The sequence below is a fragment of the Epargyreus clarus genome, unplaced genomic scaffold (genome assembly GCF_041222505.1).
Source record: "Epargyreus clarus isolate Ecla_fem2 unplaced genomic scaffold, WU_Ecla_fem_2.2 ptg000003l, whole genome shotgun sequence".
Lineage (NCBI taxonomy): Eukaryota > Metazoa > Arthropoda > Insecta > Lepidoptera > Hesperiidae > Epargyreus > Epargyreus clarus.
In genome coordinates, this window is record NW_027332211.1 from 16,602,113 (window position 1) to 16,626,596 (window position 24,484).

A 24,484-nucleotide genomic window follows, 5' to 3' on the forward strand; every position below is an offset into this window, starting at 1 on the left:
AATGAAAGACATATAATTTAATTACTATTACTAAGTATGTTTCAAGTCACTGTAAAATCTTAATAATATACCCACCATATTAATATACCATCAACAGTATTAATTTGGAAACATTATTTCTTTTCTTTGTTCAATTCTATAATACGATGTAATAATCCACATGAATAAATGTACGGAGATGTTATTTGGAACAAAAAATAACAAGGTTTTGTGTCTTCCGGCCCGTCACATACTCCGCGCCTGTAATATATCACAGAAGTCAGAGGCTTTTCTTGTGACTTCGTATATATGATAACGTCACCCACAATAATAAGAGAAATTGTCATTTGTCATAAAAGGAAAGTATATAGATAGGATTTATCAGAAACTAGTTTTTGCCCGCGGCTTCGCTCGCGTTTAAAAGAAAATAATATAACATACTAACATATATAAAACTGAAAATTCGTACCTTCTACTTTGCTAAAGATCATCACTTGATCAAACGCATAGTTTACGATTCAATCCTTACTAATATCGATTAAAATAATCGATGTTTTGGGTCCAAAAGATCGATTCTCCGATTAAGCAATCTTAGATCGCTATCCCTAGTTCCCGTGGGATTTCCGGGATAAAAACTATCCTATGTCCTTTCTCGGGTCTCAGACTATCTTTGTACAGAATTTCATTAACATCGGTTCAGTGGTTTAGGCTTGAAGAAGAGACAACCAGACAGACAGACAGACAGACAGAGTTACTTTCGGATTTATAATATTAGTAAGGATAAGGATGATGTCATCTCAAAGATACGTCGTGGTTCGACTGTGATGGTACCACTGTCACATGTATTTGTTCTTGTAGCAGCAATGTAAAGCTGTTGTAACATATGTGTGATATATATTGTAATGTATGTTATATTTTAAGGTCGTGGTAAGGAAATAATACTGACATGTGAGGCGTTCCAATTTATTCCAGATGCGGTAGTTACCCATTTATGATTGCGTCCAGTAATAAAACATATGAATGTAGAGACTAGATTATGTATTCCATGATAAATCATTGTTATAAACTTTCTTCAATATATTATGTGCGCATGGCCGTATTTATCTATTGATAATTTATATTCGTGTTTCTTCCGTCACATAAGGAAAACAAACTATGTATGCAAGTATTGAGGTATACACAGGATAATCGATTGAGCTACAATATTGGTCCGTGAGCTCAACCAGTATATATAAATTTATTCAGGATAGCTGGTAAAATGTATTCAGGCTCACATAGGGCTACTGAAGTGGCTATATAATAATTTACCTAACCATATAAAAAATTGTGAAAATATAAAAATGTATAAAAATAAACTGAAAAATTTTGTATTAACTAGAAAAAATATATAATAATGTATCCTAAGTTAATCTACTACATATTGCTAAAATTTACTGCTCCAGAGGCAGAAGCTTTTTTGTAATCATTATTTCTTTTTGTATCTCATTGTAAATGAAACTCTGTTTTGTATGAGAATAAATTCTTTAAACCTAAGTGGAGATCCTGTCAATAAAGAGATCCATCAAAAGATTTTGAACATCATTTTATCATAAAATATATTGGTCTCTACTTTGTCATGTCAGCAGCAATTTTGCAGCTACCAGAGCGGACATTTTATGACGACCTCCTTGCTTCCTATTTCCATACGAACTTTAATGTCATACCAGCTAAATGACCTCAAAAAATATTAATATAGAGTCATTAGCATTTTTGAGTATATTTACTTTTGTACTTATTTGTATCTTTATCGAATAGGCGGTCGAATCCAAAACGTTGGGTGCTGATCAAAGTTAGATGGATGATTTTGTCAGACTTGGTTGTTTATAAGTCTGTTATAATTATTAATTTTATTAAATTGATAAAGGTTATTCTAAAGTTTCTAAAGTTAGAAGTACAATGATTTCAATAGTAAACGAAGATGAAAATGAGAGATAAGATGTCTAATGTCGCGAAGTAACATCACTACCTTCGTCAAGTTGCGGGACGGTATGGAGTTTCCGATCTGAATTACTAAGATGAGGTTTAAAGTTATTCTCTGGGGAAACATGAATTTTACATGAATAGGAGTTTTGTTTGTAGTTATGTGTAGATCTTGTCACAAACTATTCTAATTCTAAAGTCCACCGCAAGGCAAAGGTGGTAGAATCCTCTGTGATTCGACTTCGGCGACAATGCCACACCTTTTATACATTACTACTACGCCTATAATAACAGCAGTGGTAAGCGCTGCCATGTTCTGGTTTGAAGGGTGTAAGGGTTGTAAGGGTGGCATACTTTTTCGAGGCATTCCAGGTTATTTTTACCTTTATCGAAGAATAGGTTGTCGAATTCAAAATGTTGGAAGATGAGGTGATTTTGTCATGACTTGGTTGTTAAGAGGCGTATTTGTTGCCAACCTCAAGTGGGCATCTATTCTTGTTTGGGGTTGTTTCCGTAGAACGTTGATTTTAATTCAGTAATTCATTTCTGTCTTATCGCAACAGTATAAGGCGATAGTGTATTTTGGTGTAAGGGATGGTAAGAGACAGAATTCTAATCGACACCCTTCTATTATTTCTCAGATGTACTGCGATCTACCGAAAAAATCGATCGAAAAAATCAAGCTGTTAAAATATTATCTTATTTAAGTCTCGTTTGTTTAGTTAGGATAATACCCTATTATAGTTTTCTTAAAGTTTAATATCTACATTTATATTTTTCGATGTATAAAATTTCTACAATGAGGAGTCTTAGAAATTCTTTAAACATTATTGCAAAATGGTAATTATTAAGTGAATACATCGTTTATCTCCGATATTGCTTTTCTTCTGACTGTACATTTTACAGTGAAATTATTAAGTTGCTAGTTTCACATTATTATGGAAGAAGAAATTTATATCAAATTATAATAATTTGATCATATATATAAGTCTAATGCTCATTAATGGTAAATCAGTATTAATAAATTTTCGCTTATGAAAGTTTTAAATTCGATTGTTTGCCAAATTTCGAATTGTGCTTAACTTTTATATCGAAATAAAGGCTGATAATAAAACGATCACAAGTGTTTCATACACTTTATTGCTTCACGGATATTAATCTCCATAAAATCTCAAACAATCACGTTTATAACGACGAAACGAAAGCGCTCCCGCAAGCGCGCTTAGACTATACGAGGCACTGAGAGACAGGAATCACAGATCGACAGAGCTTATGCACAAACATACTCGCGAACAATCGCCGAATTATTTGCCGAATAATGATGAATATGTAAAACCACATTCGAATACTGACTCATAACCGACTCTACATACATATAATCGCGCTTGTTCGTTGTTAGTCGGTTGTAAATAACCTACTCGTGGGTATTCGGTGCTAGCTTCATTGTTCGTCCATTACACACAAGTTTTGTAGCGCTAATGTCTGTATGTCTGTATTTGTGTGCGTCGTCTACAAACTCGGCACCATTCGGCAAGCTACTCAGATTGTTCGCTAGTATCTAACTGCATAAATGTTACATTAGAAGATAGACGGACATCAATATAGAAAGCTGGAGGGGGGCGGGCGCGGGGAGGGCGCGGGGCGCGCGAGGCGCGGGTGGAAGGCGCCGAGCGCCGCCTCGTTAGTCGAGGACGGGCGCTCCTCGCGCACGCGCAGCTGCGGGATGCGCCACGCCGCGCACGCCGCCGTCAGCGCGTGCCGGTTCAGCGCCCAGTACGCCGCCGCGTTCAGCGCCGAGTGCGCGTGTCCCAGCAGCAGCGCGAACTGCGCCACCGCCGCCGGCGCGTGCAGCCCGAACGCGCCGCAGATCACGATGCCCGCGTGCGGACACCAGCACAGCGCGAATATCGCCGCGATCCCGATGAGTACGTTGCCGAGACGACGCCGCGAGCGTAGCGTTGACGTCTGCGGCTGCGGGCCCAGTAAACTCGGCTGCAGCTTTTTAGACCGTACGTCGCCAACATCGACAGCGTCCCGCCGCTCTCGGGGCCCGACGCCGGCGACGATTATGACGTGTGTGGGGCGCCGGATCAGCGGCACCGGGAGAGGTAGCTCGCCGTGTGCCGCTCTGGCCGTTAGCGACAGCGCCGTGAGCTTAACGCGCACCGCCCAGTGACACCGCGCCACGGCGAGGGCTGGGATGTAGTACGTGACGACGGCGTGTGCGGCTGCTAAAGGCGGACACGATGCACACGTTGCTATCACTGTTATCGTTCCTGCGTGGGGAATAACGTGATTATAATTTTTTATATATAGACGCTTATATCATTATCTCTAATACATTTTTTAATTGTCTCATATGCGGAATTATTTTAATAAAAGCTACTAACTTTTGGATAACTTACATACATAGCATTAAAATATATATAGGTACTAGGTTTCGCTTCTACTTATTAATTATTGATTTGTTTTCCTAATAAGACTCTCTAATAAAATTGCTGCCTTTGCAATAAAATATATCTTGCATTCTGTTATTTTAGTCTTTGCTTTGTATAAGTGTTCTGGCTTAAGACTTTACTCCGTACAAATATTGCTTTACTATTAGAGGCACCGTTATAGCTATAGCGCTATCTACGTATCTGTCTGCCTCTCATCTAAATTATATATCTAAGGCATGTTCCTCACCGAGCAGTATAGCGGCGATCCAGACGAGCGCGACGGCGAGGAAGGGCCGCGCGCACAGCGAGCCGCGGCCGCGCCGCACCGCGCCGCAGCGGTCCGCCGCCATCGCCACCAGCGACAGCGTGCTCGCCGCCACCGGGAACGACTGATCACGGACAAGTCATGCAATAAGTGCGCGTTCGAACTGAACGTTTAATCAGCCGCTTCTTGTCAGCGGGCTAGAACTATTATATAGGTCAAAGAATTTGCAGGTGGTCTTTGTGGTTCAAGTTCGGACCCACTATGGCAATAAGCACAGGCGTATATCTAAAAATATAGGTCTATGGTACTGAGTTATGTGCGTATTAGAAATTAATTATCACTTGCTTAAACGGTTAAGGAAAATACCGTGAGGAAACCTGCATACCTGATAAATCTTGAAAAAAAAACGTTTTCAAAGGTATGGGAAGTCTACCAATTCGCACTTGGCTAGGGCGGTGGACTATGGCCTAATACTTCTCATTCTGAGAGGATACCCGTGCCCAGCAGTAGTACAGTAATGACACTATGACATCCAATATATAGGCATTATGAGAAATAAAGACATCCATCTGAGGTATTCCGTGAGCACTGACTGAAGCTCTTCAATAAGGGTGCAAAAAGGGCTCTGCTTCAAAGACGACGATGCTCTGGCGACTCCTCTGGTGTAGTAAATATCCATAGGCGATGGTGACTTCTTTCCAGCGAAAACCCCGTCTGCCTTTCCGATAGGTATATATCTATACATATAAAAAACACGTATAAAGTTAAAAGGGGGAAAGTGTGAAGCATATACCTCAATATAATGCGTGACGTGGCACGGCAAGTGGTGTATCCTCGCGGCTCGGGTAGCGGCGAGCGGCGCGCTGGCGGCGCACACGAGCAGGTCCGCGGCGCACGCGCTCAGCAGCTGCGGCGTGCGCAACCGCGCCGCGCCGCCCGACGCCAGCGCCGCCATTAGGCTCACATTACCTGTGTACCGACTTAGGGGTCAACTTCATTTTATGTTCTGCTCAAAGATTAATGAAGATACTTCGCCGCCTTGAAATTGAATGAAGCCACAAACGGCTTGTCTGTAAGTTCTTTTTTTAAATTCTTGACAAATAAAAACATTTTTTGAGAAAATTTACGTATAAATAGCTAATACTGCGTAATTTACATAATAAATAAATAATTATTTCAAATATTTTAGGGACATTTTAGCACGGAGACGTGGCAAAAGTTTTTTTCGCAACTATTTCAATTTGTCAAAACTGGTTACATTTTCTTGTTAGGAGTGAGTAATCTTTACTAATTTACTGGTTCTGTTAAAGATTTATAAAAGTTACTAATAGTAAAACACACGCTTTTATTGAAGACCCAAGTAGAGATGGAAAATCAAATCGAATCATACCAAATAATTTATTTTGCTTTATTTATTAGGTAAATACAGCTGTTATAACAAAATTGTACTCTGTATTCCACCTCTTAGAGGTATGCAAATTATAACTGTAATACTAATTATAAAATTATCCAAGTATCAAGAAAAATGAATTTCCTTTTTGAATTAAGATTTGTGTAACGAAACATATTTTTATTAAAAAAAAGCGAAGAGTGCTTTTTTGAGATATCGATATTAATAAATTACTATCCTTTATATCATGCATCCCAAATAGTTACCAAGCCAATAAAAGCGCGTTAACAAAACCCTGACTGTTTAAAAATATAACTTGTGACATTCGCACAATTTAAAAATATTTATTCGCAAAATATTTAAGAATAAGACGTAAATATTCTCGAAACACGTTACCCTCCGTCTGGTAATAACAATAAAGTAGCAAATGATCATGCAGTCCACCTGAAGGCGAATGTCATTGTCAACTCCATAAAAAGATTCTACCTGCATGCCTGGACCGTGATTCTACCGGCCGACCTTCGACCGGATGCTCATCAAAGATGCGTTTAGTGAGGACTAAGATTGGTGACTTACGTAAGTCACGTAATTACTCTCGCAAACCTACTACAATGTATTTCACACACTTCTATCGAAACGCAAGAACTCGTTCATGTTAGTATCTTTGAATTAACATACTCTTCAAAAATAAAAACGGCAAAACATGTAGACGAGAAGAAAATCCACATGTAATCTCGAAAACAGATCCCAACAGACTATTCTATTACAAACTTTATGTTTTCTGCCGTAACGACACATTGGTTTCGGGGACCCAAAATCTGAGGTTCTAAGATAGTACGGCGATGTCACATATCTAAAATGTAGGTTAATGTGTGCCGAAACTCCGACCCGAGATAAACAACCGGTAGTTAAAAGGAAAGTTTGTAACGAGACTGCGTGACATACAAATCGTTAGGAAACAAGTATATACGGAAGTTACCAAGGTCGGTTTTGGTTTCACGAAGAGAACAATGAAAATTAATAAGTAAATGGATCTTAAATTTAAATTAAATTATTAAATGAAAGAATTTTTTTTTTTTTTTTTTATAATATAAGAGTAGCAGACGAGCATGCAGTCCACCTGATGGTAAGTGGCTTCTGCCGCCCATGGACATCTGTAATCAACCCCAGATAGGATTAGATATTCCTACCTGATGTCGGCCACAGATGCGCCGCTACCCCTGAGGACTAAGCTGGAACGCCTCGGAAAAGTCTGTCTCCCTTACCACACCCTTCAAACCGGAACACAGCAGTGCTTAACACTGCCGTTATTAGGTAGAAATAGGTGTGGCGGTGGTGCCGCCGGAGTCGAACCACAAAGGGTTGTACCACCTTCAAAATGGTGGAACATTTAAAATTTGAGGACAACACCTATCTCTATATTATTTCTGTAAAACTGACTGTAAGACTGTCCACCTACGAGTATTTCTATCTTATTTCTGGAAAAAGGTAAGTGTATATTGCTTTGAAGTGTGGTAAAACTAACACAAGGCATACTCGTAACCTAGTTAAGGACAGCAGCGTGTTTGTGGTCGTCCCTCCCTGAGACACGGTCCCTCGGTTACCTCAATCCTATTTTTTACTGTATTGTGACCGTTACATGGAGTACTTGCTTTTTTGCTACTTCATAAAAATGAATTCAAACTTTACATTACAACCCAAAACATAAAAATATTCCTACTTTATAATAACAAGATAACATATTTCAGAGATTATCTACGTTTTATCTAGAAACAGTGTTCATCTATTGGGATGAAACAAGATTACGAAAGTTACCAATGATCCCTATGACGGAGACGAGTACGTAGAGCGCGAGCAGCACGGCGAGGTGCGCCTGCAGCCGCGGCTCGCCCGCGCCCGCATCGCTAACGTTGCCGTACATCGCACCGCATTACTCCACACTGGAACAACAAACAATATTACATATATGTCGGAGGAAGAGTCAGAGTTATTTAATATAGCTTTAGCTATACTGTTACTTTAGTATTTTAGTAATGTTATTGGTACTTGATCAATCGAAGGGTTAATTGCTTTAAATTATAATTAACAGTATTGTATAGCTTTTGTATTAGAATCAGAGCAGAGACTTTAAGAGGTCTCTAGTGGAGTCGAGGTATGTGGCGGCGCGGTGGGGAAACATGGATAAGAACTGATGTGAGTGATCGAGGTGGATCATTATTTCGTTGTGCTTTGGAGCGTGTAGTCACTACCTTAAACCTGCTGCTCAAATCCTTTGTTTGTAAAGTAATAGTAGTAGTATAGTATAGTTATTTTGTAAATCCGAAGTTATAAACGTAAGAACAATAAATACTGTGATTACTGTATTTATGCCTGCATCTACCCTATGACAACGCCCACAAAACCCATAGATTCTATCAATGATGTCGATGAGAGCCATCCTTCTCCGACATATACATTTACAAAAACTTGTCAAGTTGTGTATAGAATATAATTACAAAAACGTGCGTTGTGCCCCAGCGCCCCTAGCGGATTGTATCAGAACTATAGTGTTAGTAACGTAACATTAAATGCCTAAATTGACAAAATGGCGCTATATGTTTTGTCTCTCTTTTTTGCGAACAGACAAAAAGACTTGTAGAGCTCTTACTTATTGTTACGTTTACTCAGTCTACTAAGCAGACGGAACAGAATAATAGATTGAGTAAACGTAACGTAAAATTGTGGGATGTTTTGAAAACTCATGGTAAGGGTGCAGATCACGCGACAAGAAATACTAAGTAGCCAGATACAATAACATAATTGAGAGATGACTCTTGAGATTTTTTGTTTTTGCCATGTAAGGGTGGGACTGTTTTTTGTGTAACTTAATAATATTATTATTGTTTGCTAAAAAAAAAACAATATCTAAGTAAATATCGACATATCAGTCATTTAGATAATATTTTTTAATTCTAATTCGACCAAATTATATAAACTTTCATTCATTCATTCTTTCATTATTTTTTTTATTTTTAATATGCGATCACCATTCATCATTGCAATAAGCGAGATCTTCATTAGTAATGACGTGATAGTGAAGACAATATAAAAGAACCCCGATGCTATTATTACAATTGAATCGCTGCTCGTCTAGACAAGGATATTGAGGTCTGCATAGATGCGAGACGGAGTTGCCAGATGGGTAGAAAAATGAAAACTTAAGTGATTATTTTATTCATGAACTTAGAAAGATGCTTTTATTCTCACATTTACGTCGACGGAATCATGCTTAAAATAGAGAAATTCAACTAGAAAAACAAATGATTAAAGTAATATTCTAGCAAGTCGTTGGAAATTACAAGAGTTGTGGAAAATCTCTTAGTAGCGCTTAGCATTTTGTTTTTGGTAGCAGTTGTATTCAGTTTTAAACAGTCACACAGAGCAATCAAATACGTGATCATAATAAAGTATATATATTCTAATTTAATAGTAACACAATATAAGAATGTCCTGCAGTTTTTTATAAGACTTAGCAAACGAGCTTACAGTACACCAGATGGTAAGTGATCACCGCCGCTCATGAATATTTACCACAATTTCATATATAATGTATCTAAAAGTGATCACGGATGCGTTAGCACTTCTGAGTACAAATATGGACGCTTACAAACGTAAATAAAAATACACTTAGAATATTTAAAGATACCCTTGTTTTCATGCTCGTACATAGATTAGTAAAGATTACTCACTCCTAACAAGAAAATGTACCCAGTTTTGAGAATTGAAATAGTTGCGTAAAAAAGTTTTGCTACGTCTCCGTGCTAAAATGTCCCTAAAATAATTGAAATTATTATTAAAAATTATTTATTTATTATGTAAATTACGCAGTATTAGTTATTTATTCGTAAATTTTCTCTAAAAATGTTTTTATTTGTCAAGAATTCAAAAAATGAACTTACTAAAATAAGCCGTTTTTGGCTTCATTCAATTTTAAGGCGGCGAAGTATCTTTACTAATCTATGTGCTCGTATCGATGAAATGGCAAGTTCATTGAATTTTTAAAAATCCAGATGGACCCATCAATTGCAGACAAGGGTTGCAATAGTATTATAATTGATTAATTAAGAAACACAGCTGTTCGGTACTGCAGCAATTAATAAGTACTACAGTTTCAACATAGATTAGTTACTTATCTATGATATTACTTACCTAGAGTTTCAAAGACATGTTTACATAAAATGTTTTTACTGTATAATGGATAAGAATAATATTGAGTCACAGCCAATATACACACAGCTTTATATACTTTTTATTATACTAAGTAAACTTCGCAGTTAAATCAATCATTGTACTTGGTTCATTCCCTTTATTCTCATGTTAACCTTAAACAAGCAATCTCGTCCGATTGATGTACGTTTTTCACAAAACAAAAAGCTATTGTACTGCGGCGAAAAAACTCGAGAGCAACTGAGAACAATCGTTAAAAAAGTTGCGAAAAACAGATATAGAAAAATTGCTTGATTCATTATTAATTGAAGTTTGTGAGAGGGAGATAGGCTCCATTTTGCAGCTGTTGTTTGACCGCGATACAGCGTATCGTATTATCTTTACCCACTTGCTGTAAAGATAAAAAAGAGCGGGATACCAATACAGGTAATATAAAAAAAATTAAGACGTTTCGCAACGTATAGGATTTCAGCCAGCCTTTGGTATTATATTTAGTAAATAAATAAATTGATTTAAGGAAACTAAAAAATATATAGATTTTTGCTAGGAAATTTAGTGACAGACTGACAAATAACGTTGTTACTTTAAAGCTGGCACATTTGTCCCAACTTTGTGCAGACTACATCAATCCTGAACGTGCACGCGACTAATGCTGGCTGAACACAATGTATTACCCGCCATTAGTTGCCGCCAGAGAAAATCTGAATATAAATCTAGAACATTGACTTCGAATCGCGCCACAGGATTCGAAATTTAAAAGCATTTTAGAGTGGAATTTAATTTTAATTTATGCTGCAATTAATTTAATGGAATGTTAAGCCTGAATTCAGTAATTTATTTTAAGTGCAATATGTGTTGATAAATTATTTATATAGTTTATTGTAATTTAATTTATTATTATGGTTGAGCATGCGTTGGAAATATTCGCAACATTCTGAAACTATTTTGTTTTGTACCTATTATAATTCTATCAGTTATAGAACAACTAACTCAATTATATTAATGCAGTGTGGGGCTGCGAGTGTACTGCAGAAAGTGTTTACATCGTATTTATATTAACATCGAAAGACATTCGCAAATAAAAAATAGAGGTATTCATATTTTTATTAAGAGTGGTGAGTACAAAACAAAATCCCAATTTTACCATATTATAATATCACATTTTTCCGCTATTTGTCTCCTAATTACATACAGCAATGTTTCAAATTCAGTCTTTCTCACTAGGGACAGTATTTTATTTACCGATTAAACAAATGATGACACAAAGATGATTACAGATAATTAATAGTTATTTTTTCCATTTATAGTTTTGCAGTAGTTTCACTGTAAAACTATAAATAAGCTCCGAGAAACAGTTTCCATTTATTCATTCTTCAACTATTTCATTTTATTCTCTAAGCGTCTTCTTCATCAGTCAGGGCATGATTGTGGAAAGAATACAAAGAAATCGGATGCTATTATTACGATTGAATCGACGCTCGTCTAGACAAGGATATTGAGGTCTGCATAGAATGGTAGCTGAGGTTGCCAGATGTTTAGAAAAATGAAAACTGAGCGAATGTTTTATTCATGAATCTAGCAAGGCGCTTTGTTATCTACGTCTCTTTAAAATGTGCTCACGTTTACGTCGACATTACGCTCACTGTTAATCAAGTTGCTACTGTGAAGACAATGTTTTTATAGCAATGAAAATGAAAGTGGCATGAAAACTTATCATGATGAAAATTGTTTTGTTTCGTATTATGTGATATGGTAGGTTTCAGATCACGTCGTATCGTTGTTTGATTGTTAGTTCGGTTGGACGGGTGTAACATGATAATTTGAAGGTTTATAGGTCATTATGTTGATCAAGTGCCTGTTGATACACATACATACATTGTAGAATATAAAGAACTCTAGACATGTAGTGTTTCAGACACATTTTACGGACCAAATTGAAGATATGGTTGATCAGTTATGCCTTCTACAGTAATGGCGAGGAAACACTGTCACCCATGATCCTGTAAGCAACTCAATATAGGGGTTTTACCTAAGCCGATCACAATTGCGTTGCTATTTCTGAAAACTACAATGATCACCTTATATGTAAGTCAGCTGTTATAGTATTATAATTATCAATCGCCGCGTAGATGTACCGTATTCTGTATTTCCAAGCTAGCATAAAAATATACTTATTTTTATAAACAATAAATTATTTCCTTCCTTAAATTTCTTATAAACAAAATTTATTCCATTAACGTCCCAGAACAAAGAATTTTAAACGTAATTTTTACTTTACTTCGAAAATGCGGTACATTTTTCTTAATATCGGGCTCGTAACGGGACATACTTGTCGGCTTCGAAGCAATTTCCCTCCGAATAAGTCTTCCCACAATTTTAATCTTGGTAACTTATATTTTTATTATAACTTCTATATTACTTTCACGAACTAACTCTACATAATTATTGTGTTAATTTATTGTTGGGCTATTTCTGTAGTGTTTTCAATTTATTTATCTACGCACTTGGAAATAATTCTGTTTCAAAATTCTTCCTTTCCTTTTTTCTTTCTGAAGTTTTCAATTTTCTTTTTAATTTGAATTTCAATAAGCTGACAAAAGTTTTGTGTTAAATTTTCTTTTGTGGGTTCTTTAATGTCGCATCGCTAAACTTAATGATAATATTATTGTTTGAATAAATGATACTTAAACAAAAATATAATTAAATAAAATAATTTTTTGATATAAACGTTATTGAACAAGATAGAATATTTAAATTTAAAAAAAGAAGCTCCGCCGAGACAGCTTTCGCTGCCGTGACCAGGATTCGAACCTGGGTTACTACGGCCACAACGTAGGGTCCTAACCACTAGACGATCACGGCTATCGGAGCACTTGTTGATAGCAGCTTTATAACGAGTACAGTGCTACAATGTTAAAATTCTGGTGAAATAAAAAGCGTGACAGAGGCTTGCTTTCATCAGAAAAAAATGGTGACTTCGAAATTTGGTCAAATTACACAAACGACAGCACCTCAATGAAACTAAGCGGCCCATGTAAAAAGTAACGGCACGAAAATGTATTATAGCACAATATAAAGCCTTCGCAATTTAGTCGACTTATCCAAACTGGAGCACTTTCTCTTACGAGTGCCATAGCAGATTATGCGCTAAGTAACCGTCTCGTAATTATTAAGCCTGTTTCGCACTGGAAAAAATAGCGTTACGTTTCTTCACTAATTACAGCCGACTTATTTTCAAAAGAGTTTATTTTTTTTGACAAAACGTAAGTAGTAAATGCATTTTATGGTAAATAGTCATTCATTAGCAATTAACATCAAATAGATTTGTAGCTCTATATGATGTCAGTCGCAAATGCAATGCTAAACCCTGATTATTAAGTTGACTGTGTGTCTCTGCAATATACGGTTTATAACTACTGATAAAAGTTCGAAATAAGTATCGCGTTACTGCCAAAAGGCGAAAGATTACCATCTCTTAAAACAAATATTTATCTAAAAGCTTCAACTAAAAACTGGTACTACATTGCTACCATTACAGCCATTTTGATTGATCATCGAACGAACTTCCTTCTACCAGACTATTAATTATTAATTATTATTATTAAATTATTAAAAACAATTCTACTATTGCTATTGCAATTGTATTATTGTTATGATCTACTGAAGTACGCAATAAAGAATATTCTATCTATCTATTGCTAGTTTCCGTTCAACGCTTAGTGTGTACGAACCTAAAGTGTCATAATTGTTAATTAACTCAACGTACGACGTACACGACGGAAATCTTATTACAGAGCTAACACCACGGATTACGCCCAGACTTTCCTTGTCGCTTCCTTTTTAAAGGTTACGTGTTTTTTATAAAGTCGATTAGACGTGTAGTCGGCAAGGCTTATAGAAAATTGAGAAAATAAAGCGAAGCGTTGGTGCAACTTTATTCAGTAAATGTTGTAATGAAAAATGGCTTTATATATTTTTTCGCTCATACATTATAGAGAAGCAAGAGGCGAATATAGATATACAAAAATATAATATAATAAAATTCAAAGGTGCTAGAGCAAGTATGTTTCAACAATACACTCATTTAAGGCGTAAAGCAGTTCTGTTTTTCGGTGGAATAGTGTGAATGCCAGTTGATTTGAAAGGTGGTAGAACCCTTTGTGGTTCGACTCCGGCGGCACCACCGCCACACCTATTTCTACCTAATAACAGCAGTGTTAAGCGCTGCTGTGTTCCGGTTTGAAGGGTGTGGCAAGGGAGACAGACTTTTCCGAGGCGTTCCAGCTTAGTCCTCAGGGGTAGCGGCGCATCTGTGGCCGACCTCAGGTGGGAATATCTAATCCTATCTGGGGTTGATTACAGATGTCCATGGGCGGCAGTAGCCACTTACCATCAGGTGGACTGCATGCTCGTCTGCTACTCTTATATTATAAAAAAAAAAAAAAAGATTTAGGTGAGGCGACCGTCTTAGTCCTCAGTAGCAGCGCATCTGATCGGCTTTTTGGAGACAGTGACCACTTACCATACATACCATCGGAATTGTCAAAATTAAAAATAATCTTAAATATAAAATTCTCGGATCACAGTGTTAGTTACCGTATTCCTCCGAAACGGCTTTACCGATTTTCACCAAATTTTATATGCATATTCAGTATGTCTGAGAATCGGCTACTATCTATTTTTCATACCCCTAAGTGATAAGGGCTGTTCATTCTTAAATTTTTTTTATTTATATTGCAACACAAAGTTTGCCGGGTCAGCTAGTATCAATATAAAAGCTTTTTTGGCATATAACAGAATCTGAATCACACAAACAGCACCACAAGATTATAACTGTATAAGTATAAGTAAGTTTACTTTATGTATCTTATCTTTGTGAGCAAGTTCAGAGGTCTATACCACTAAAAGACATTTCATTTCAAAGGATCATTTTGTTTAACTGACATGAGTACCTTTCAAGAACATTTACGTCTTAATTACACCACTCGTATTTGCTTAAGGGCTACATATTCGCTTGTAATTATTTTGATATGAATTTGAAATGACAGTGCGGGTCGCAATATTTTGTGGAGTCAAATATCAAGCTTCTTACACGTTAACGGTTAATGAAGTGAAGCACCTTTAAGCCGTGAGACGGAAAAAGGATTGGAGGTACGTTTTTTGAAACGGAAATGGTTATGGTGCGTTATATAACAATAATCATATTTAAGTTTATGTATCATTTATATGTTTCCAAAACCATACCGCAACATTACTTTCTGATCCATGAAGAGCATAAAGTATTTTTTTACTGCAGTCACCAATAAGCACGAGATATGCGAGATATTCGGGATGCCTGGGTCCAGAAGTGGACTCTTAAGGTGGAATGTTTGATGGGGTGAGAAATGCAAATATTCATATGCCAGTATTATATATAGGCCTGTTATGTACATTGCTTATTGTTTAAATTCAACTGTAAGTGTGCAATAAAAAGTATTTTATCTTTTTCTATCTTATCTTATTATTTATAGTACACACGTGATCTTTAAACACTACGAATATGTATCTCAAAAATTCCTTAATACAAACTACATAGATGTTTCCTTCATAAATCAATATGTAATGAGTCAAAATAGGTCCACCTGAAAACACAATATTTTTATTTTTCATTTATAATTCACGAAGTTGCTTCAAGTTTTTCTGTTCTTCAATATATTCTTGTAGACTCTCGCTTCGAATACAAAAGCCCTGTCTCTACCACTTACACAAAAAGTTTGATTACTTTGTAACAAGATATTATAAAAGGCAGTATATCAACTGTTTATATAACCCAATACGGGAGCATTTGTATTACTTACTTTAATTTCTTAAAGTAAACTAGTAACAACTTTTAATAAAAAAATATTTTAAGGTCTCGTTGTGTTTTAAATCAAATGAATATACACATAGGTGAGCATAAGTAACCAGACCAGAACAAAAGTTAAAATAATCGTCGTATGTATAGTTGGGGTTCGAATTCGGAACTTTCTATCAGGCCGGTATAGTGGCCGCTGTTCCACGCGCCTCACCCCAGAATTGTTACGAATGAATTGCTTCGGCGGTAATCGAAAAAGGTTTTCCGTACCCAGCCCTATTTCACGCACCGAGCAATGATTTCACACAACGTGCGTAGTTTCAGAACCTCGGAAAATCACAGTTCAATTACTACGATTATATTATTATACTTAAATACTTAATTTTCATTCTAATATTTTTGTAGTATAATAATATATGATGATGATACAGATGCCCCGCTACCCCTGAGGACTAAGCTGGAACGCCTCGGAAAAGTCTGTCTCCCTAACCACACCCTTCAAACCGGAACACAGCAGCGCCTAACACTGCTGTTATTAGGTAGAAATAGGTGTGGCGGTGGTGCCGCCGGAGTCGAACCAAAAAGGGTTCTACTACCTTCAAATATGACTATTTTTATGCCATTAAAAAATCATTTGACGACATATATATTTGACGTAATACACAGAAAACAGCTTCGTGTCGCACGTGTGTTACCTTCCTAAGAGGAGACCCGTGCCCAGCGGTGGGACAGTAATGGGTTGAGAACGACAACACGACAATAAAGTAATTTGTAGTAATAACAAGATAAATTTGATCATCTACATTTGCATGTCATTTGTACTCGTACTTGTGTTCGCTACTAACAATGAGTATTATAAGGTACGTAATCCATTATGTGATATGTTCAGAAAATGTAGAGACATTTCACGTACGCCACTCAGTGACAATGACAAAGAGTTAGATGTTCACTTACGAAGCAAATTAAATTATATACATACGCGTGTTTGATGGTAGAAGTAGTATGGTACGACGGTTGAGGTATGTACCATCGTGGATAAAATCTTGCATTTTAGAGAATGATGTGGATTCCGGCTACCTTACATATGCGACCATTTTGGTCCTTATGAGTAGCATACACCTGTGATCGGCTTTAAGTAAAACCCATGTACCTACTATATGTAGTTGGTTCCAGGTAATCAAGCGCACTATAATATATAGTCGGATATAAAAGGGTATAACAGAATACAACGAGAGAAAGTATAGTACAGTTAGTATAATCCAGTCAAGTGCAAAATACAATCGTTTATTCAATAAATGTTACGGTTAAAAGCATTACAATTTTAGGCGCATTATTTTTAAATACGTAACGTAATCGTGAATTTAAGAGGCAAAGATATCTGCTCCGGTAGCCGTGATCGTCTAGTGGTTAGGACCCTACGTTGTGGCCGTAGTAACCCAGGTTCGAATCCTGGTCACGGCAGCGAAAGCTGTCTCGGCGGAGCTACTGTTTTGTTTATCTTTTCTATTTGAGCTTCCGTTCGCGGTACTGCTAACAGTGGCTCTTTTTTTAAAATAACGATATTTCCATTTAGGGTTCCACTAAAAAGTTATATTCTAAACTACACTAAAAAATTATTTTGTATACCAAATAAATTCAAATTTTATTTAACGAAAACATATATACAAACCGTAAAGATGATAAAAAATCTCATATCTTTTATATCTTCATATTTTAAAAGTAAGTTTTAAATATTTCAAGTTATATAACTAAAATATTTCATTTAGTTTTCTTATATACCACAAGCGCAGTTTATGTCGATTATTATAACTTTAGGAGTTTAAGAAAGTTTTATGAAACTGTAGAATAAGAGTACAAAACTTGTGAAGAACTATTATTGTCTGTCTAGACGAAGATATTCCTTATGTTGGCGGTATTTTTCCAAATGTTATAGAAATTAATATGGAAAAAATATTTGTCTTCTATATTTTTGTTTTATAAGAGCCATGTTCAATAAAAATAAGATTTTTAAAAACTGTCATGGATGCGTATTATTTTAAGAAATGTGTTTTTTTCAGAGCGAGAAGAGCTTAGGTCACAGAAAAAATTCATACACCTTCAATAATTCTACTTATAGAATTATTATACTTGCTGACCCGGCAAACGTTGTGTTGCCATATAAATAAAAAAATGTTAAGGGTGAACAACCCTTATGACTTAGGGGAATGAAAAATAGATAGTAGCCGATTCTCAGACCTAATTTGGTGAAAATCGGTAAAGCCGTTTCGGAGGAATACGGTTACTAAAATTGTTACACGAGAATTTTATATATAAGATTGAGTATAGAGATACATAATCGTACAAAATATAGAGACGAATACTGTTTTCCTTCACTAATGTAGTTTATAACATTTTCGGATTTTTTGACATACCTAATTCTAGAGCTACTTATTCTCTACTTGTTCACACCGCAGTTTAAGCCGAAGAGATTCATGATAATGTTGGTTCTCGCATACAAAACAAACATCCACATCTGTTTGACAAACCTTCCCTTGTAAGTTTAAGCTCCTATTTGCTCTCATTCTACAATGTTTAGGGCTCTAATTCCCTAACATTCGTCATATTCCCGACCTAATTTACAAATACAAATACTAGAAGTATGAAAATATGAAGTAAAATATTTAGACACCAAAGTGCTTTCATAAAAGATATTGTCATTCTGAAAATTTCTGTCCCCACTGTCTGAGTGTTATAAAATATTTTCAGTGTGGTTTGTGATCATAGATGTATTACTGTACTGTATGTGCTACAGCGCTAAGCCTTAAGTAGGAGGCCTTCCAAACCTGGGCATCATCACACGCTAGCAGGGACCCAAATACCCCCGAGCGGCTACTTGGTTACCCCTCCGGGAGTCCAGCCTTTTGGTCGCTGGCCAAAGCTGTCGAGGGTAATTTCTGTCGGTCCTCACTACCGCCCCTGCGGAAACCAGATGACTCTCTGACCCATACAGCAAAGGGGAAAGCCGATCTTCTTGGTACCCTCTTTACCTCAAACTCGACTCTCGATGCCAGAGGGGCCACACCGCCTACCATCACGCGGTGTGAGAGTTCTATGCCGGATATTCGCTTTACGCAGAAGGCTGTCAGGCGAGCTCTATTGTCCCTCGATGTACCTTAGGTACGATGCTCGATGCTCCTTAGGTACCTTGAGGACCACCAGCTGATTAGCGATCACCAATATGGTTTTCGCAAGGGCCGGTCAGCTGGTGATCTTCTAGTGTACCTCACTCACAGATGGGCACAGGCTATTGAGAGCAACGGGGAGGCATTGGCTGTAAGCCTAGATATCGCTAAAGCCTTTGACCGGGTCTGGCATAGAGCCCTTCTCGCGAAGTTACCATCTTACGGTCTTCCCGAGAGGTTATGCACATGGACAGCCAGCTTTCTGTCTGAGCGGCATATTAAGGTCGTAGTTGACGGGTGCTGCTCTGACACGAAGCCCATTAATGCTGGCGTGCCCCAAGGGTCTGTACTATCTCCCACGCTTTTTATTCTGCATATCAATGATATGCTGCTACAAACCGGTAGCATTCATTGCTATGCAGATGATAGCACGGGAGATGCTGTGTACGCAGGCCGTGCGAACACCTCTCGGACACTCGTGGAAGAAAAAAGAATCCGACTTGTGTCTGAAATCGAGAACTCTCTGGAGCGGGTCTCGGAATGGGGTCGTCTTAACCTTGTTGAGTTCAAACCCATGAAGACACAAGTCTGTGCGTTTACCGCTAAAAAACCCCCATTCGTCATAGCGCCTAAGTTCCAAAGGATCCAGCTCACCATTGGTAAAAGTGTAGAGATCCTGGGAGTTGACATCTCGTGTGACGTGCAGTATCGGAGTCATTTGGAAGTTAAAGGCAAGCTGGCATCAAAGAAACTGGGCGTCCTGAACAGAGCCAAGGAGTACTTCACTGCGGGGCAACTCCTTTTGCTTTATAAAGCACAAGTGAGGCCCCAAATGGAGTACTGCTCGCAACTCTGGGCAGGGGCGCCACAATATCAGCTTAACCCACTTGACTCCGTACAGAAACGCGCGGTGCGAATCGTCAATGACCCAGTGATCTCTGATCGGTTAGAACCCTTAAGCCTGCGGAGGGACATAGGTTCCCTCTGTGTGTTCTACCGGCTTTACAATGGTATGTGTTCTGAGGAACTGTTCGATCGGGTGCCTACATCACCCTTCCTTCATCGCACCACTCGCCGAAGGATGAGGTTCCATCCACATCAGCTTGACCCGTCGCGGTCCTCCACGGTTCGGTTTGCACGGTCATTTTTACCGCGTACGTGCAAAATGTGGAATGAACTTCCTTCTGAGGTATTCCCTCAGGACTATGACATGGGGCTCTTCAAGAGGGGTGTAAAAAGAACTCTCCTTCAAAGCCGGCGATGCATTGGCGACTCCTCTGGTGTTGCATAGGCGACGGTGACTGCTTTCCATCAGGTAGCCCGTCTGCCTTATCGTTAGGTTAAATATAAAAAATAAAAAAATTACCTAGTTATTGTTTGTGATATATTTTATATTTTTTTTATTATAAAATAAGTAGGTATAGCGTCAACATATATTGATTAAGTCGAAACGTCTTTACCACAATTAGGTATAATTTTGAAATATATGTAGGATTCAACTAAAGGGTCAAAAACATCTTTAAATTTATTTCCTCTAAAAGGCGTGAACGCAAGCGGTACCGCGGGTGAATACTTTATTAAATACAAAAAAGAAGCTCCGCCGAGACAGCTTTCGCTGCCGTGACCAGGATTCGAACCTGGGTTACTACGGCCACAACGTAGGGTCCTAACCACTAGACGATCACGGCTACCGGAGCGGATATCTTTGCCTCTTAAATTCACGATTACGTTATGATTTTAAAAATAAAACGCCTAAAATGGAAAGGCTTGTAACCGTAACATTTATTGAGTAAACGATTGTATTTTGTACTTGACTGGGTTATATTAACTAGACTATACTTTCTCTCATTTTACACTGACTTGATACTGTTTGCTGCAACCCTAATTTTTTTTTGCTTTTCTATGTCCCACTATCTGCTGCACAAGGTTACCTGAAACCAAATTCATATAGTACAGGGGCTCAACCTGAAGCCGATCTCAGATGCATTGCTACTTATAAGGACCAGAAGGGTTGGCTCATATATAAGGCAGTCAGTATGCAAACTCTTCCATCGAAATAAGGGTGGCGGTCGAACCATAACAATTCTACTACCTACAAATACGAACATTAGTACAACAACAACCTATATAATTTAATTAGCTTGGTAAGTGAACATCTTGTCAACTCTTTCTCATTGTCACTGAGTGGCGAAGTACGTGAAATGTCTCTACATTTTCTGAACATATCACATAATGGATTACATACCTTATAATAGAGTCATTGCTAGTAGCGAACTTGTGTTGGCGTTTGTACTTACAAATGATATGCAAATTCAGATGAACAAATTTATTTTGTTACTTTACAACTTAATTACTTTATTGTCGTGTTGTCGTTCTCAACACATTAGTGTTCCAATGCGGTGGCGACAAACCCAGATATTATTAAAGTCGTAACTAAGGATAGCCACATTTGTCTATTTTAGAGAACTAAGTTTGAACTACTTCTTCAGACCAGAATACAGCAACGGTTAACATTGTTGTTTTTAGGTAGAAATAGGTAAGTTGATGCTGCCTTGCTGGTTTTTATTACCTTCGAATAGCGTAGTCGTTCGGAGGCAGGTATAGCAAGTTTTACTAACATCGTTAAGTTATTTTATTTCGAGAGTGAAAATTATATTTCATAACCATCTTGGTGTAACGTTGCCAGCACGCGACGATTGCCCATTATAATAGTGAAAGTGTCAAGTCTCTTTATAATGTAGAGCAATTTCAATCACTCCGTAACCGCTCCGATAGCCGTGATCGTCTAGTGGTTAGGACCCTACGTTGTGGCCGTAGTAACCCAGGTTCGAATCCTGGTCACGGCAGCGAAAGCTGTCTCGGCGGAGCTTCTTTTTTATTTGTATTAGTAATAACTATTAATTTTTAGTGCTTTATAAATACTTATGTGTATAAATAATTGTTGTTGTATTTACATTTATGATCAAAAAATGTATATATTTACATTTCATTATACTTTTGATAATCTGTGAGGCACTGTTTCATTTAAATTTTAACGTAAACAGTAAACATACGCGTAAAAAGATAGGTAATGAAAACATTTTCTTAAAATAATATTTTTAGGCTCTTTGATAACGAGGCCCCGAGCTTATTTCGGCGCGGAATGTCACATCACATCATTATTTTTGCTCGATAACGTTGGCAGAGTAAATAGATATTCTCTTTAAAGATTACACGGGAAAACGGATTTGGAAAATCAGAGCTAGGTATATTATTTCGTAATTCTACAGTACGTAGCGGTACAGAATTCCGTTTTTTGAATTAGATATGAAATGATTGTGGACATGTAACCAATTTGTGTTCATAACTTAAGTTTGTTATTTTTATTTCGTTTAGATATATTTTGCCTGACATGAAAATATTTTTCAAAGATTGGAGTAGCAAAATCGCTTGCAATCCAAGGCAAGTTGTAATTGCTGCCCATATACATCTGTCACCCACTCCATCCGTCCTAGAACCTTCTAGAAGGTTCTACCTGCGTTTTGTTGATGCGTTGACATTCCTGAGGACTACGATGGTCCGTATAGTGTGTTCATATGTATATCCTAACAGTATTAGTAAAGTATCAATTTCTAGAAATGTAATACATGTTATAGAATATTTACCTAGATTATAATTATCCGTATTGTATAGCTTTTGGAACTAACTTCCTTCGTGGTCAGAGGGGGCGTAATCGGCTGCGACACAGTTCTTACTATTGCAGTTGTTTACGAATGAAAATTGTCAAAATGTTTACTGTTTCAATAAATGTTTAATCTTTAAAAAAAATAGCCGGAATCCAAACCCTTCCAATGAAACGCAGAAATAAGTGCCTCCCCAGTTGATTCAAGCGGATTTTACCACCTTTCATAATGGTAATGTTATAATCGTGAACATATTTTGAATACAATATGGTTCACGTCGTTAAAATATAAGTCGAAATATTATTAATAATACAAAGCAAACATGCTAATTATGCATCGGGCATTTATATGCAAAACTATGAGGAACATTATGAGAATTGCTACTTAAATATTCATTTCGATTGTTAAACAAATACATGACAACATATTATTTCTATTATACCGTATAAATAGGTTGTATTTTATAGGTTACTAGCTGACCCGGCAAACGTTGTATTGCCATATAAATAAAAAAATGTTAAGGGTGAACAAAGGATTGTCACTTAGGCGTATAAAAAACAGACGGAGCCGTAGCCGACTCTCAGACCTACTGAATATGCATATAAAATTTGGTGAAAATCGGTAAAGCCGTTTCGAAGGAGTACCGTAACTAACATTGTGACACGAGAATTTTATATATAAGGTGAAAGACTGTGGGACAATAAGTAATTAACGATTTATAGGCTAAAAATAATTATATTTCAATAAGCGTTCTTGCAAAATACCTGTTTCATCAAGTATCAAATTCAATGAAGAGGAAAATACAAAAATCCAATTACTACACAAAGAAACCACATATTCATGCCTTAGTTTATACGTTAAACCCTTTTACCTTTCAGAAAAGGGATCGCGAAGGTTTTGTTGAGCAAAATTTATAAAATAACCCTTTTTAGCATAGAATACGTAATATTGAAACTTAAAACGAGCAATTTGTGTATAAATAAAAATATAATTAATTGCTTTCTGAAAAATGTAACAGTTATGAAATATAGTTAATGTTTTTAGACAATATGGTTGCAAAAATTGAAACAATATTAAACATAACTGTTTGAATACAATAAAAATTAAAATTATTAGAACATGTCCGTCTCTAACTAGAAAAGTACTGACTATCTATAAAAGACTCTATATATACTCTTGATCAAGTCATCCTAAAATCGAAAGAAGCTAAATCTCCAAATGATACTTATACTTATACTTACGTCAGGGGCTAAAACAGGACTCCTACTAAACAGTACTGAAAGAGAAATATCAGCCAAATATTTAATACATAATGTACAGAAAATCCGGAATGATTATAATGATTCCGCGCAAATTAGAAATAATTTCCAGTAACGCATTCAATTCGTTTCCATTCCAGTCAATTATTAAACAGACAGCGAACAGGCGGCGAAATATTCAAATCATTATTTTAGGGAGGTATCTGTGGCCACGACCGGGTATTGATCAACTAATCGTAGTCACTATGTCAGTCAGTCACTTTTGAATTAAAGTGACAGTTAACTCAAAAGTGACTGACTGACATAGTGATCTATCAACGCACAGCCCAAAC

At 36.9% G+C, this 24,484-nt stretch overlaps 1 protein-coding gene and 4 non-coding genes across 6 annotated transcripts in view; 2 read left to right on the forward strand and 3 right to left on the reverse strand.

Moving 5' to 3' along the window:
* Positions 1-3,060: 3,060 nt before the first annotated feature.
* Positions 3,061-24,484, reverse strand: part of NGR-A17 (neuropeptide receptor A17) — an 83,969-nt gene continuing 62,545 nt past the window's right edge. The window contains exons 1-5 of one of the 2 annotated variants that reach the window (XM_073091008.1): positions 10,220-10,243; positions 7,847-7,971; positions 5,435-5,610; positions 4,624-4,765; positions 3,061-4,214 (exon numbers count right to left, since the gene is read on the reverse strand). In XM_073091008.1, coding sequence (XP_072947109.1) covers positions 3,535-4,214; positions 4,624-4,765; positions 5,435-5,610; positions 7,847-7,952 — 1,104 coding nt within the window. In that variant the 5' untranslated portion in view covers positions 7,953-7,971; positions 10,220-10,243 and the 3' untranslated portion in view covers positions 3,061-3,534. Of the gene's footprint in view, positions 4,215-4,623; positions 4,766-5,434; positions 5,611-7,846; positions 7,972-10,219; positions 10,244-24,484 lie in introns of those variants that run through there. The other variant, XM_073091000.1, reaches the window with a different exon arrangement.
* TRNAH-GUG (transfer RNA histidin (anticodon GUG)) lies at positions 13,028-13,099 on the reverse strand. Its single transcript has one exon. It is a non-coding gene; the product is annotated as a tRNA-His (tRNA).
* On the forward strand, positions 17,460-17,531 carry TRNAH-GUG (transfer RNA histidin (anticodon GUG)). Its single transcript has one exon. It is a non-coding gene; the product is annotated as a tRNA-His (tRNA).
* TRNAH-GUG (transfer RNA histidin (anticodon GUG)) lies at positions 20,848-20,919 on the reverse strand. The gene has a single exon. It is a non-coding gene; the product is annotated as a tRNA-His (tRNA).
* Positions 22,006-22,077, forward strand: TRNAH-GUG (transfer RNA histidin (anticodon GUG)). The gene has a single exon. It is a non-coding gene; the product is annotated as a tRNA-His (tRNA).